General features: G+C 49.4%; 1 protein-coding gene across 2 annotated transcripts; it reads left to right on the forward strand.

Moving 5' to 3' along the window:
• The first annotated feature begins 580 nt into the window (after positions 1-580).
• On the forward strand, positions 581-7189 carry DNAL4 (dynein axonemal light chain 4). Of its 2 annotated transcripts, none has more exons than XM_090043016.1 (4): positions 581-673; positions 2182-2391; positions 4461-4544; positions 5967-7189. In XM_090043016.1, the coding sequence occupies exons 2-4, from the start codon at positions 2320-2322 to the stop codon at positions 6129-6131; spliced, it is 321 nt and encodes a 106-aa protein (XP_089899142.1). In that variant the 5' UTR covers positions 581-673; positions 2182-2319; the 3' UTR covers positions 6132-7189. The 2 variants fall into 2 exon arrangements, with proteins under 2 accessions (XP_089899142.1, XP_089899143.1); XM_090043017.1 differs by having other exon boundaries at positions 583-673; positions 2185-2391.
• The last annotated feature ends 5288 nt before the right edge of the window (positions 7190-12477 follow it).

Raw genomic sequence — 12477 nt, forward strand, 5'->3', positions numbered from 1 at the left:
TGACTACCCTTCCAGTGAGAAAAGTCTTCCTAATATCCAACCCAAATTGATGTGGTGTGGTGTGGTGCAGCACGGTGACGTCATGGCGTGGTGTGGCATGCAGTGTAGTGGGACACTGCATGGCTCGATGTGGTGCGGTGTGGCAGGGGGTGACAGGGGGTGGGGCAGCTGGGGCCTGGCAGTGTCGGGGAGCGCCGATCTTGCCACATGGCGGCGGCTGGGCCTGGGCGGTGCCCTGTAGCGACGGCGCAAATGCCCCGAACTCATGGGGGAGGGAGCGCGGCCCCAGCCTAGGCATCATACTAAGACCACATCAAGGTCATGCTGGCGCGGGCGCGAAGCCGTGGACAGCCGCGGGGGGCGATGCTGGACACACGGGCCCCGCTACTCCCGCTCAGGCCCAGCCGCCTTCGGGCAGCGCGAGCGATAGGCACGGGACAGACACCTACGGGCGCCCCAGAACCGAGGCGGAGCCGAAGGACCCCGCCACCGGACCGACACCCGGAGGAACCAACAGCGCGCTCGGGGCCCGCTCAACGCCAACCAATGGGAGGCGGGGAGAGACAGACGGCAGGAGGGAGGCGGGACTTCCGGGGCCGGTTGCTAGGACAAGCACGTTTCTCTCCTTAACAACGGGAGCGAGGCTGGGCCTGGGGCCCGGGAGGCGGCGCAGGTGAGACCGATTCCGTCCTCGGCCACGGCCCCTACGGGTGTCTGACAGGGCCGGAGCGTAGCCCCACCCCGCCGCGGGCCCTGCGCCACGGGGGGGTGGTGGGGACCACTCGGGCCCGCGCCCGCGCCTTTGGGGCCTGGGGTGCCTCTCGCTTTCTGCGCATGTGCAAGGGGCGGAGCCACCCCCTACAGCGTCCTTGCCAAAACCCACCGCCCCTCCCCCAATGGCCTGCAGCGCTGGGGTGGGGGCCAGAGCCTTCGCCCTGCCTCCCCCTGTGCTCTCCAGAGAGCAGAGCTGTGTTGGCGAAATGGCTCTCCGCAGCTTTGCTCCTCGAGGTACACACACAGGCATAGACATACACACACGTGCATACGCTCATAGATGCGCATGTGCACTCGAACGCACATAGATACGTGCGTATACATACACTCATATGCATGTTTACACAGACACACTCACAGCTACATATGCAGAGGTACACATATACATGCATACATGTACACACCTTGTTGCCTCTAAACTGTGCCCCCCACATGACAGAGTCCAGGAAAGGTCAGACAAGCCTTGGGACCTAGGGAGATGGGTGGTGGAGAAGCGTGCAAGGGCATGACAGCCTGGCTGTGTAGGGACTTGATATCACATGGCCCAAACTCCTGACCTCCACTGTCCCTAGCTAGTGCCAAGGGTAGTGGGAAGATGTATGCAAATCCCATGACCCCACTTACGAGCACCAGTGGCCCTTGTACTTGTTGCTGGAGCCAGCGTCTCTGCAGTCTGAGGAGCTGAATAAAACTTGAAAGAAGTCTTTGGCACATTGTTGCCTAGCGATGGATCATTTCTTTTCCAAATATGTTCTGCTATCCCATTATCCTGAGGTGGGGAGAGGGATCGTGTGCCAGAGAGGAGAACCAAAGAAGAGGCGAAGGTGAAACATTCTGTGCTTGCCAGTGGGGGAGTGCCTAGCAACTGTATCATGACTGAGAGGCTAGCCTGTTGCAGGCAGCAGTGCAGCAGTCTGACGTAGCCTGACAAACTTTGAGTGGAATAAAGTCAGAAAGGAAACGCAATTATTTCCATCCTGAAGTGCACACAGAATGTGGTCCTAATGCCTACCCTGAGTCCCACCTGCACACTGTGGCCTCATTGCAAACAGTAAAAGAGTCCATGTCCTGAAAAGAACAGGAAGATGACCTCAGGCAGATGCTGGTTGTTGCCAAGCTCCATGTTGGAAAGTGTTGTTTGAACGTGCATGTGTCTGATCCCCCAAACCATCATGTTAGTCTTGTTTCTCTTTGTAGATTTGTACCCAGGAGAGCTGCAGCACGCTGGAAGGCTTGGCTGTAAAAATAACTTTTTGCAAACTCGTTGTCTCTAATTTCACCCTATTAATAATATTCTGTGTAGAAAAGGTACTAAGATACAGTAACCAATTGAAGACATCACATTCTGGCTCTTTTAGGGATTATACTGGCCTTGTCTAAGCTTGCTTTCTTTTTCCCTATTTTAAGCAGTGTCCCTTGGGCAAAGAACCTCTTGTCTCTGCTTGATCCTGGAGAATTCCATCCCACTTAGTCTCCTGCACCACAGCACCTTGCTGGTACCAATCAAGCCCCTCCGCTCCTTCCCGGGGTCACAGTGGAAGGACCATGGCAGACACTGGGGAGGGAAAGAAGGAGGAGGCTGATTATAAAAGACTTCACAGCTTCCCACTGATCAGGGTAAGAAGAAGAGTGGGCATGTGTAAAAGTGTTGGGGCACAGGGATGGGAGGGTAATGTCTTTCCTTCCTGCCTGCTCCTCACAAATCAGTATGCCCCTTGCTACTGAGCTGCATCAAGAGCAGAACTGTAGAATACCATTTCTGCTTGGAGCCCTACCCTCCTGCCATTTTTCCACTGTCCATCTCTCCTGTGACGTAGTTGAAAAGCAGCTTCCTTCCAGAGTTGGTCAGTGGGTCAGACACACAGCATGTTTACTCCATAGAAACCTGATTCTAGTATATAGTAAAAATAGAATTAGCACATGACATGGATCTACTACGTAGTAAATCATTCAAATCCAGGGTAAAAATGCCTGTTGAAAAATGTGCAGAGGCTATACTGCATGAGAAACATACTGCACTTAGGGTATGGTCACACACATTTGGAGTCATTAACAAAGGGGAAGGGAGAGCTCTTGTTCTGAACCACATAGTAGTAGATCTGTTCTAACAGACATGTGGATAAGGTGGGAGTGAAACAGTTGTAGTAGAAGAGCTCCAGTTTCTAACACTGCTTCATCCAAGGTTAAAGCAGGAGCAGTTTTGTTACAGTTGTATCGCTCCTGGCTTAGAATCATTAAAAATTAGGGTTGGAAGGGACCTCAGGAGGTCATCTAATCCAACCCCTTGCTCAAAGTAGGACCAGCCCCAACTAGATCATCCCAGCCAGGCCTTTAAAACCTCCAAGAATGGAGATTCCACCACCTCTCTGAGTAACCTGTTCCAGTGCTTCACCACCCTCCTAGTGAGACAGTTTTTCCTGCTATCCAACCTAAACCTCCCTTGCTGCAACTTGAGACCATTGCTCCTTGTTCTGTCATCTGCCACCACTGAGAACAGTCTATCTCCATTCTCTTTGTAACCCCCCTTCAGATAGTTAAAGGCTGCTATCAAATCCCACCTTAGTCTTCTCTTCAGCAGACTAGATAAGTCAAGCTCCCTCAGCCTCTCATAAGTCATGTGCCCCAGCCCCCTCACCAAGTTGCCCCCCGCTGGACTCTCTCCAGCTTGTCCACACCCTTTCTATAGTCGGAGGCAGGGGGGCAAAACTGGACATAATACTCCAGATGTGGCCTCACCAGTGCTGCTTAGAGGGGAATAGAGCTCCTGATCAGCGGCTCTTCTTTGGAAATGGCTCCAAATCTAAATGTGTCCATACCCAGAATGTGTCCCCATAGTCAGTTTCATCCCCCCAGGAGCCAAACTGACTATCCTGCCACCTAGTGGCCAGGTACTGTAACAGCACCTACAGCAGGTAAGTACCTTGAGCTCCTCATGGGTCTGCTCCTTAGTACTGACTACATTTTCTACAAGGTAAATCTCTCCATAAGTAATTGTGCCCTGGGTCTGTACCCCATGTTATGTCTTGTCGGTTAGCAAAGCCAAGCTGGTGTGGTACAAAGCAGCCCCTTTCTGACCTCACTCCCTCAGGGCTGACCTTATTGACTTCACAGCAGTCCTATCACATCCAAAGTGCTGAGCAGAGCTTGGAGGTTTTTTTCTAGCTGAGAGAAGAGCCCAGAACAGGGGAAGTTCTATGCAATTCAGATATCCCTATAGTGTTTACTGCAATTATTTAGTGTTTCTTATGGCAGCGTGAGCATAAAGCATTGTGATCTGTAAGGAAAAATTAGGATACATATGCATGTCCTTAATTCCCCTTGGAGTAAGTAATCCCACATCATTACTTGCAAACTAAACACTGAATCATCAAAATATCCAAAGGGAACAATGTGGTGTTGGCAGGGATGGACAAGAGGTGACATTGCAAACTACCATCTTTAATTTCTGTTGAGGCAGGGCTATCTTCAGCCGCTGGCTTCTGAACATATGAGATCCTGGAGGCAATGTTTCTGCCTCCACTGAGACAGAGTGTAGAGGAACTAGCGTGCACGGGTATTTGTGCTTGTATCCTGCAACACAAGGGCACAGCAGTAGAATGATGGAGGGAAGAGTCCCTCCTGCTTATCTGCCCTTGTCTCATGCCCAGCTCTTGTTCAGCTCTCTCTCATATGTTTGCTCTTCCCAGCACACAGACATGCCAGAGGAGATGCGTGTGGAGGCCATGGAACTGTGTGTCACCGCCTGTGAGAAATATGCCACCAACAATGAGGTAGCAACCACTTCCAAGGAGGTTGTGCTGTCTGACTCAACTGGTTTCAGACAGTGGCTCCATCCACAGGGAATATTCTGAGGCAAGATGGAGGGGAGGACAGAAAAGAGGTCAGATACTCTAGACTTGAACTGTGTGCTCTGTGTTTGCATTGAGCAAAGGAAGAAAAGGAGTGGAGCAAAGTCAGAAATGACCAGATTCTCCAACTTGGTCCCCAGCATCAGTTGAAACAAGTGAAGGTCCTCACTGACTTACCCACTGCTTTCCTTGTCAGCCACAGAAAGCAAAAAGTAGCAGGTTTTCTATTCTCTCTAGCCATGCCCCTCCTAATTCTGGTTTGCACCCAGAAAACCTGGTCCCTACTCCCAAAATGACCTATATATTGGGAGGCAGGGTTAAGGCTGGCACAGGGCTGTTGAGATAACTCAGTATCAGCTTGGAAGATGCTGGAGGTATTTTCCAGGGTTAGCTGTACCAAAAGTTGGAAAGAGAGTTGAACATCTTCCTGCAGAGTGTAACTTAAAGTCTTCTGTGTACCTTCTGACCCTTCAGAGGGATCCTGTTGCAGTTCGGCTCCTCAGTCTACTAGGCCTTCAGTTTTCTGAGCAAAGGGGGTGATGTCTTTGAGCCAAAGATTACATGCATGTGTTGGCATGCTAGGGGCCGAGGTGTTCTACAACCTCCCTGAATTAATACACTTAGACCAGTACATTCTTTTACCCTTGGCTCTCACATAAGCTCTGGATGATCAGCAGGGCACAGTCTTCTTGCTGCAACAGCTGTTTGATGCAGGAGTGAGCAAGAGGTTCACAGTAGGAAAGTCTTTGCTACCTGCCATGTGTCCCCAGGCAGGGTTTAAAAGTGCCCAGCCCTTTCCCACCTCTTTGACCCCCTTGTCTAGCTAGGGTGCTGTTCTAGAAAACAGCTAATAGTCAGATGATGAAAGAACCAAAGAAAACCTCAGATGGTTATTTGAGGAGGCAGTTAAAGTCCAACCAATCCCAAGAGATGTGTCTTGGGATTTGCTGGGATGAAAAATAGATCCCTCAAAAATAACCAAAAGTAAGGATATAGTTATCTACTCAGCTTCACTATTACTTAGTAACTCCATTCATTTCAGCAGGCCAGTCCTGATTCAACTGGGGATAAGTGAGAGATACACCAGGCCCTAGATACAAATCTTTCATTGCTTCTGCTGAATTTTAAGAAGTCTCCTGCAAAGTAATCTCTGACCCTTGCAGTGTCACTGTCTTGGTCTCAGCTTCTCTGCTGTAACTGTCTCACCTGTTCTTCTCTATTGAAGAGGCCTATTAAAGAATGGGGAGAGCAGGGCTTTTATACACATGAACACCCTCCTCCCACCTTTTTCACATGCTGCTTCCCCTACCTCCTCCTGGACTATTCTCTTTCTTTGTCCCTTAGAGTGCTGCCAAGATGATCAAGGAGACAATGGACAAGAAGTTTGGCTCCTCCTGGCACGTTGTGATTGGTGAGGGGTTTGGCTTTGAGATCACTCACGAAGTGAAGAACCTGCTGTACATGTTCTTTGGTGGCAGTCTGGCCGTTTGTGTCTGGAAGTGCTCTTGACATCCATGTTCATGTCACCACAAGGAATATTTTCATTCCCTTCCTGGGTTTTGTACTATCTTGAAGCAGGGCTTTATTTTTCATAGTAAAACTTTGAGAGTTGTTTTCATATTTACGTACCAGTTTACTAGGGTATGTATAATCCGTATGGTGTGTGTACGTATCAGTCTGCTGAGTTATCAAATCTTACTTCATGGGGTCTCACAGGAATCTTGTATTTGGGTGTGGCTCTTCCAGAGATGGTGAAGTTAGACAAGGGGATCTCGTGGTCTTGCAGTCTCATGAGACACGGTTTATGAAGCCATACATTAGAATGGAATGGGTGTGAAACAACAAAGAAAATAACCAGGCCGTCCGTCTGCTCTTCCCATCCTTCCATATTATTTTTCCTCTCTGCAATCTTTTCTGCAGTATAGAATAGCTCTCATGACCAGTGTCTGTTCCTTCAGTGGCCATCAATGTTGACAGCATTTTAGGTGACCTCTTGGAACAGGTCCTATGTGGGCTCCTCTTCCCCTTGTCCCAGGTAGTGCCGGGAGCTAATTCTGCCTTTCTGCACTTTTTTCCCACTTACTGGGAGAGGAACATGACAGCTGAGCTGCCTGGGTGTGAGAACAGAGTGAAGATTTGGCAGTTCAAACTCAGCAGAAGGCTGCAGCCCAGATTGACCCCTCCTCTTTTCCACACCCACTGAGCACTGATATAGCTCTGAAACTTAGCTGGCTTGTGGCAAGTGGAGGAGTGGGTGAGAACACTCTACCAAATTTGGATTCATGTTTGAGAGGAACATAAGCTCTCGGGAGTGTCATGGGTGCCGGTGCTGTGTGTACTCTGTATCTGGCTTAGAGGCTTACAGTGGGGACAGGCCTCCATGTGACCTGCCTCTCTCAGACATCAGAGATTTAATGTACATTTGTACTTCAGTCCATTCAGTCTGCCTCATCTTTTTAAAGCTCTTGGAAGTGTGTTAAGAGATGGAATGGACCTAATTGTATTTTACATATATGGCTTATTTATATGCGTTTGGGATTTTTTTTACAATAAAAAGAATGATGTCACTTGTGTTTGACATTTTCATTTCAGAATCCATCCAGGTGGGGAACATCAAGGCGAGGGTAGCCCTGATGTGATTGGGTAGGGTAAGTCAAGACCTCTTTGTTGCCAGTGGTGTTTTATCTCAGGGATCAGGCTACAAATACATTTTCACCTCAACCTTTGGACAGCCAGATGACTTGTAGAGATAGGGAAAGAAGTTTTATCCTCTTTCATTTGGGTTTTGTATTGGTAAAAGGAGTTTGGTGCCCAGTGGAAGTTGCCAGATCAACAGTATTTGAAACTCAGGTCCTCTGTTTATCTCTGGAACAAAGAGCAGCAGCAAGGCAAGTGACTCTCCACCCCCTGCCCTCCACCAATCTTTAGCCTTGGTCTTGGGGGCAAGGGGGAAGAAGTGGGGGACCTTCTTTAAAAAGGTCAGGTTTTGTGGCTCATTTAAACTTTGGACTCTTCTGAGAATGCCAACAAGTGGTACAGCTGGAACCAGTTCTTGCTTAAGTATGAGGCCCCAAGCTTGTCCACATTTTAGTCCTTCCAGCCCCGCAGCCAGTACTGCCTACTGTGAATCTTATTGACTATTAAAAATGAATTCCTGTTTGTGCTTGTTTCTTAACCTCTATTTGGGACTAGACTGCAAGTGCTAAGAGCAGAAACCATCCTTTTGTTGAATACCTGGAAAATTCTTGGCATATTGTGAGTCCTACTGTAAACAGCTAATTTAATAAAAATAGATTCTGGAGGATTTTGTAACTTGGACCATCTGTAGCAACTGGGCCCCACATCCTACCCAGAGTTCCTACTCTTCAGATGGCAACTGAGTTTTACTCTCATGCTGATGTGCAACTGAGGACTGAGCAGAAATGTTCCCTAAGCCAAGGACTCCTTTCTCATAAGTCAGACAAACTACTGTACTTTGTGGCATCACATGTAGATACCCACCACTTCTTCAAATTAAAGGTTGTATTACTGAGAAGGTCTCATCAGGGATGGTCCCTTGATACAGGTGCTCAACAGGAGCTAACTGGAAATTAGCTTTTTTGATCTAAGCCTTTCCATCTCCTGAATGTCATATATGCATTCCTTCAAGGCCAGAGAGTAAGGTAAGGCAAGGAGCTATGGGATGTCCTGCTTCTTGTGGATTTGGAGCATCTTGTACTGCCACTGCGGTCTCTTCTGTTGTATTTCTTTCATGTTAATGAACAGTTAACAGTCCTGTGGGTACACATATGCACTCTGGTCATGGGTATCCATGCAAGGGTCAGGCTGACCTGCAGAGATCATACGGAGAGAGACCTGTTTACCTCAGCAAACAGATCTTGGCCCAACTTTCAATCTGTTATCTATCCAATGGTCATGGGGCCACAGCAGTGTCTCTATGACCTGCAAGTGCAATCAGCTGAAATTGGCTGATCCCCAACCCTCTCATTAGGATTCAGTGATGGAAGATAAACCTTCCAATTTCCTAAACACGTGCAGTTGGACCTGGAAATTCCCCTTGCTCCCTGTCATGTCTTTCTACAAGTACTTCTTTCTGCAGCTGGCTGTCTTGGACCTCACATGGTGCCTCCCCACTTTGGAACAGAACTTGCAGTCAGCTTCACAGTTTGTTGAAGTTTGTGCCTTGCAAACCCATAGTAGATCAGCAGGGGTGCTCCATGCAAGAGGTCTATTGGCCTGGCAACTGATACAAGGGAGAAGAAAGGTCTTTCTTACAGTGACCTTATGTTGTCACCATCATCCTACCAAAGAGTGGTGCCTGGATCCCAGGTAGGCAGGGAGCTGGAAGGTGGCATGATGGCATGGTCTGGTACCAGCCAGAATGAAACTTCCTGTCTACTGGCTGAGATGGGCCACTGAGCTTCAATGTCCAGTGATAAACAGTGCGTCATCTGTGACTTGCTTTCCTGCTGAGGAGAATGCAATAATCTCCTCTTGGATGGTGTAGTGGGGAGTACAGATTCCCTGAAAGGGGTAAAAAGACCACACAGGCTATGACCACTCACTTGGGACACCCACACCCCAAGTGGGACTTGGTTCCAGTAAGAAGGCAGGTGGGGAACGGGAGGTGGGAATGTGATTGCTTTTCTGCAGTAAATGTCATGGCAACAAGGTATATTAACAGGCTGCCAGCCAATAGGAGCTGGGTTTGAAGCTGTCCATCTCTTGCTCTCATTTCACTGCAGGCTCAGATCTGATTTGATGAAAAATCGTTTGGTTAATATTTAATGCTGGGACTGAAGTGATGCAGGGCTGTGGGCACCCCACCCAGCCTACTTTCTGCCTCTGTCTGTGACACCAAATCAGCAAACTCACTAGGCTTTTAAGGATTGCAAACTCCCCCAGAGCAGGTATCAGGCTCCTTATTTAGAGGACAGGTTCCAACACAGGCAGTGGTGGCAGTGAGCCTGGGTATGAGAGCGTCATCCACAGACCAATCTCAAACTTGGCTTTGTGAGATGGGGAAGCATGAGGTACCCCCTTATAGTCTCTAGCACAGGAGAGGATAAAGAACCTTGGAACCTAATTTTGAGGCCTCACAGCACTGAAGCCACCTTGGCCATAAACCACTGAACTGCTAAGAAATTATAAACATTTGGTAAGCAGCAAGCTAAAGGCCTGGTATTTCATCCATAATCCCTTTGAGTCACTTGTTTGCTATGACTAGGGTCAGAGAGGTACCAGCATCTTCCTTGTGGAAGGATCCGTATTCCCTCCCCAGTGCTTGGCATAGGGGGCCGCTCTCTCTCTCTTTCTTCCACCAGAATGACTGCCCTCGTAGTCAAATAACAGGGAATGGACTCATTCCCTGCCATTTGGCTATGAGGTCAGTCGTTCTGGTGGAAGGCTCTGTTCAGATCACTCTAGAGCATGGGTGCAATTAAAGGTTAATCACACTAACCCAGACAAAAGGGGAAATAAGACCTGTTCCATTCCCATCATCAGCCATGTTATCACTGCAATGCAAAGGAAAGAGAGAGTGAGCGTTGCCGGAATCTAGGGTGGAAAAAAGTGTCAGCTGGAGACAGTTACTAGGCAACCGTTGCACCATGGGAAATAAGCAGCAGAGAACTCCTTGTTCTCTCAACAGCAGCTCCGTGCATATGTGTGGGAGAGAAAGTGTGTGCGCGTCGGAGAGGGTGTGCAACAGCGCGTCGGAGGGATGCGTGAAAGGGACAGAGGTGCGACTGCATCAGAGGAGAGCCAGGGTGTACATGTCTGGCAGGAGTGTGTGTCCAAGAATGTACCCTCTTCTGCCATCCAACCCCCTCGCCAGGGCTCAGACTGGGTCTGTTGGCACTGAAGCTTTATATCCCATCCCCAAGCCTTGGAGCCCCCCATTCTCCTTTCCCCAGACTTCCAAGGTGAAAGGAGAATATGAGAGAGATCCAGAATCTCAGACTCCCGTGTCCCAGAGCTGGTTTCTCAGCTCCCAGGACTGCCAGCAGCAAGTCTCAGGGTGGGCACCAAATCATCTGATGCACTCCAGATAGGGGGTTTGCTGGTCAGGCTATCCCAGGCACATCCCTACCACCCGCTTTCTGTTCTGTGTCACATAGGGCTCAGCCTCATTGGTTGCTACATTGCCCCAAGCTTGTAAGCTTGCTACGTCTGAGAAGTTCTCCCTTCCCAAAACCTGAAGGGCTATATCTCTGGGTCATTCGCTACTCCTGGAGAAGTAGATTTCCCAGGGCTAGGACTCCCCTCAGAATGTTCTTAAATCCTCCCCGGCCATTTGGCTCAGAAAGGGGCTAACAATCTTGTTTGGAATGTATCTAAGTTGCTGCTTGCTCCCTCCCACTTCTGGCCCTGTTTGTCCCAGCGTGTAAAGCACAAACTCAGCAGAAATGAAGTAGTGCTAGAGGCAGGTACCATATGGCTCAGCAAACCAACCTCTTCATAACTCTTCCCAGCACATTGAGCCTGCCCTGCCTGCAGCACATCTTTGATATCCCAGTGCCTGGAGTCTCGCCACAGTTCTGCTGATGCACCTGAATTTGGACTGCTCAGCCTCCTCTGCTGTGCCAGCTCTGAGGGCCCCACAGCATCTATGCTCTGAACCAACACAACCCCGCTCTGCTGTTCTAAGCTTGATTTCTGTGACTCAAGCAGCAGGGCCAATGCACCTCACTCCTGATCTGCAGCCACTGCTAGCTTGTCAGTCCTTCCCCTCCCTTAGCCAGTATTTCATAGATTTCATAAATGTCATAGACATTTGGGCTGGAAGGGACCTTGGAAGATCATTGAGTCCAGCCCCCTGCCCCAGGGGCAGGAAGTCAGCAGGGATCATAGGATCCCAGCAAGATAAGCATCCAAATGTGTCTTGAAGGCATTCAAAGTGGGTGCTTGAACCGCCTCCAGTGCCAGTCTATTCCAAACCTTGGGGGCTCAGACAATGAAGAAGTTCTTTTTTATGTCCAGCCTGAATCAGTCATGGCAGAGTTTGTGACCGTTTGATCTTGTCGTTCTCCCAGATCCTGATGAGCACCCTGATAAATTTATAGGTGGCCACCAGATCATGCCTGAGCCTGCGCCTTTCCAGGCTGAAGAGCCCCATGGCTCTCAGCCTCTCATCATGAGGTCTGTTTTTCTGGCTTCTGATCATGCGCGTGGCTCTTCTCTGCACCCTCTCAAGCTTCTCCATATCCTTTTTGAATTGCGGAGCCCAAAACTGGACGCAGCACTCTAGCTGCGGCCTCACCAAGGCCGAGTACAAGGGGAGAATGACGTCCCGGGATTTGCTCGAGAAGCATCTATGGATGCAAGCCAGCGTTTTCCTCACTTTACTAGCCACAGCATCACACTGAAGGCTCACGTTCATCTTGTGGTCAATCGTGACCCCCAAGTCCCTTTCATCTGTAGTGCTAGCCAGCGTAGCACTGCCGAGCCTATAAGGATGCTGCAGGTTTTTCCTCCCAAGGTGGAGAACCTTGCATTTTCCAGTGTTGAACACCATCAGGTTCTCATCCACCTGCTTCCTGAGCCTGTCAAGATCTGCCTGGATCGCCCTCCTGTCCTCAGATGTGGATGCTTTACCCCAGAGTTTGATGTTGTCGGCAAACTTGGCCAGTCCGCTTCTGACATCAATGTCCACATCACTGATGAAGATGTTAAATAGTATAGGCCCTAGGACAGAGCCTTGAGGGACCCCACTGGTCACAGTGCACCAAGACGATTGGCTCCCGTTGACCACCACCCTCTGGGTCCTACCGCAGAGCCAATTCCCCAGCCAGCAGATCATGGTGAGGTCGAGGCCACAGTTAGCCAGTTTAGCCAAGAAGCTATTCAAATCCTT

Source organism: Crocodylus siamensis, chromosome 4 (assembly GCF_052110815.1).
Source record: "Crocodylus siamensis isolate JL-2025a chromosome 4, ASM5211081v1, whole genome shotgun sequence".
In the NCBI taxonomy this organism is placed as follows: Eukaryota; Metazoa; Chordata; order Crocodylia; family Crocodylidae; genus Crocodylus; species Crocodylus siamensis.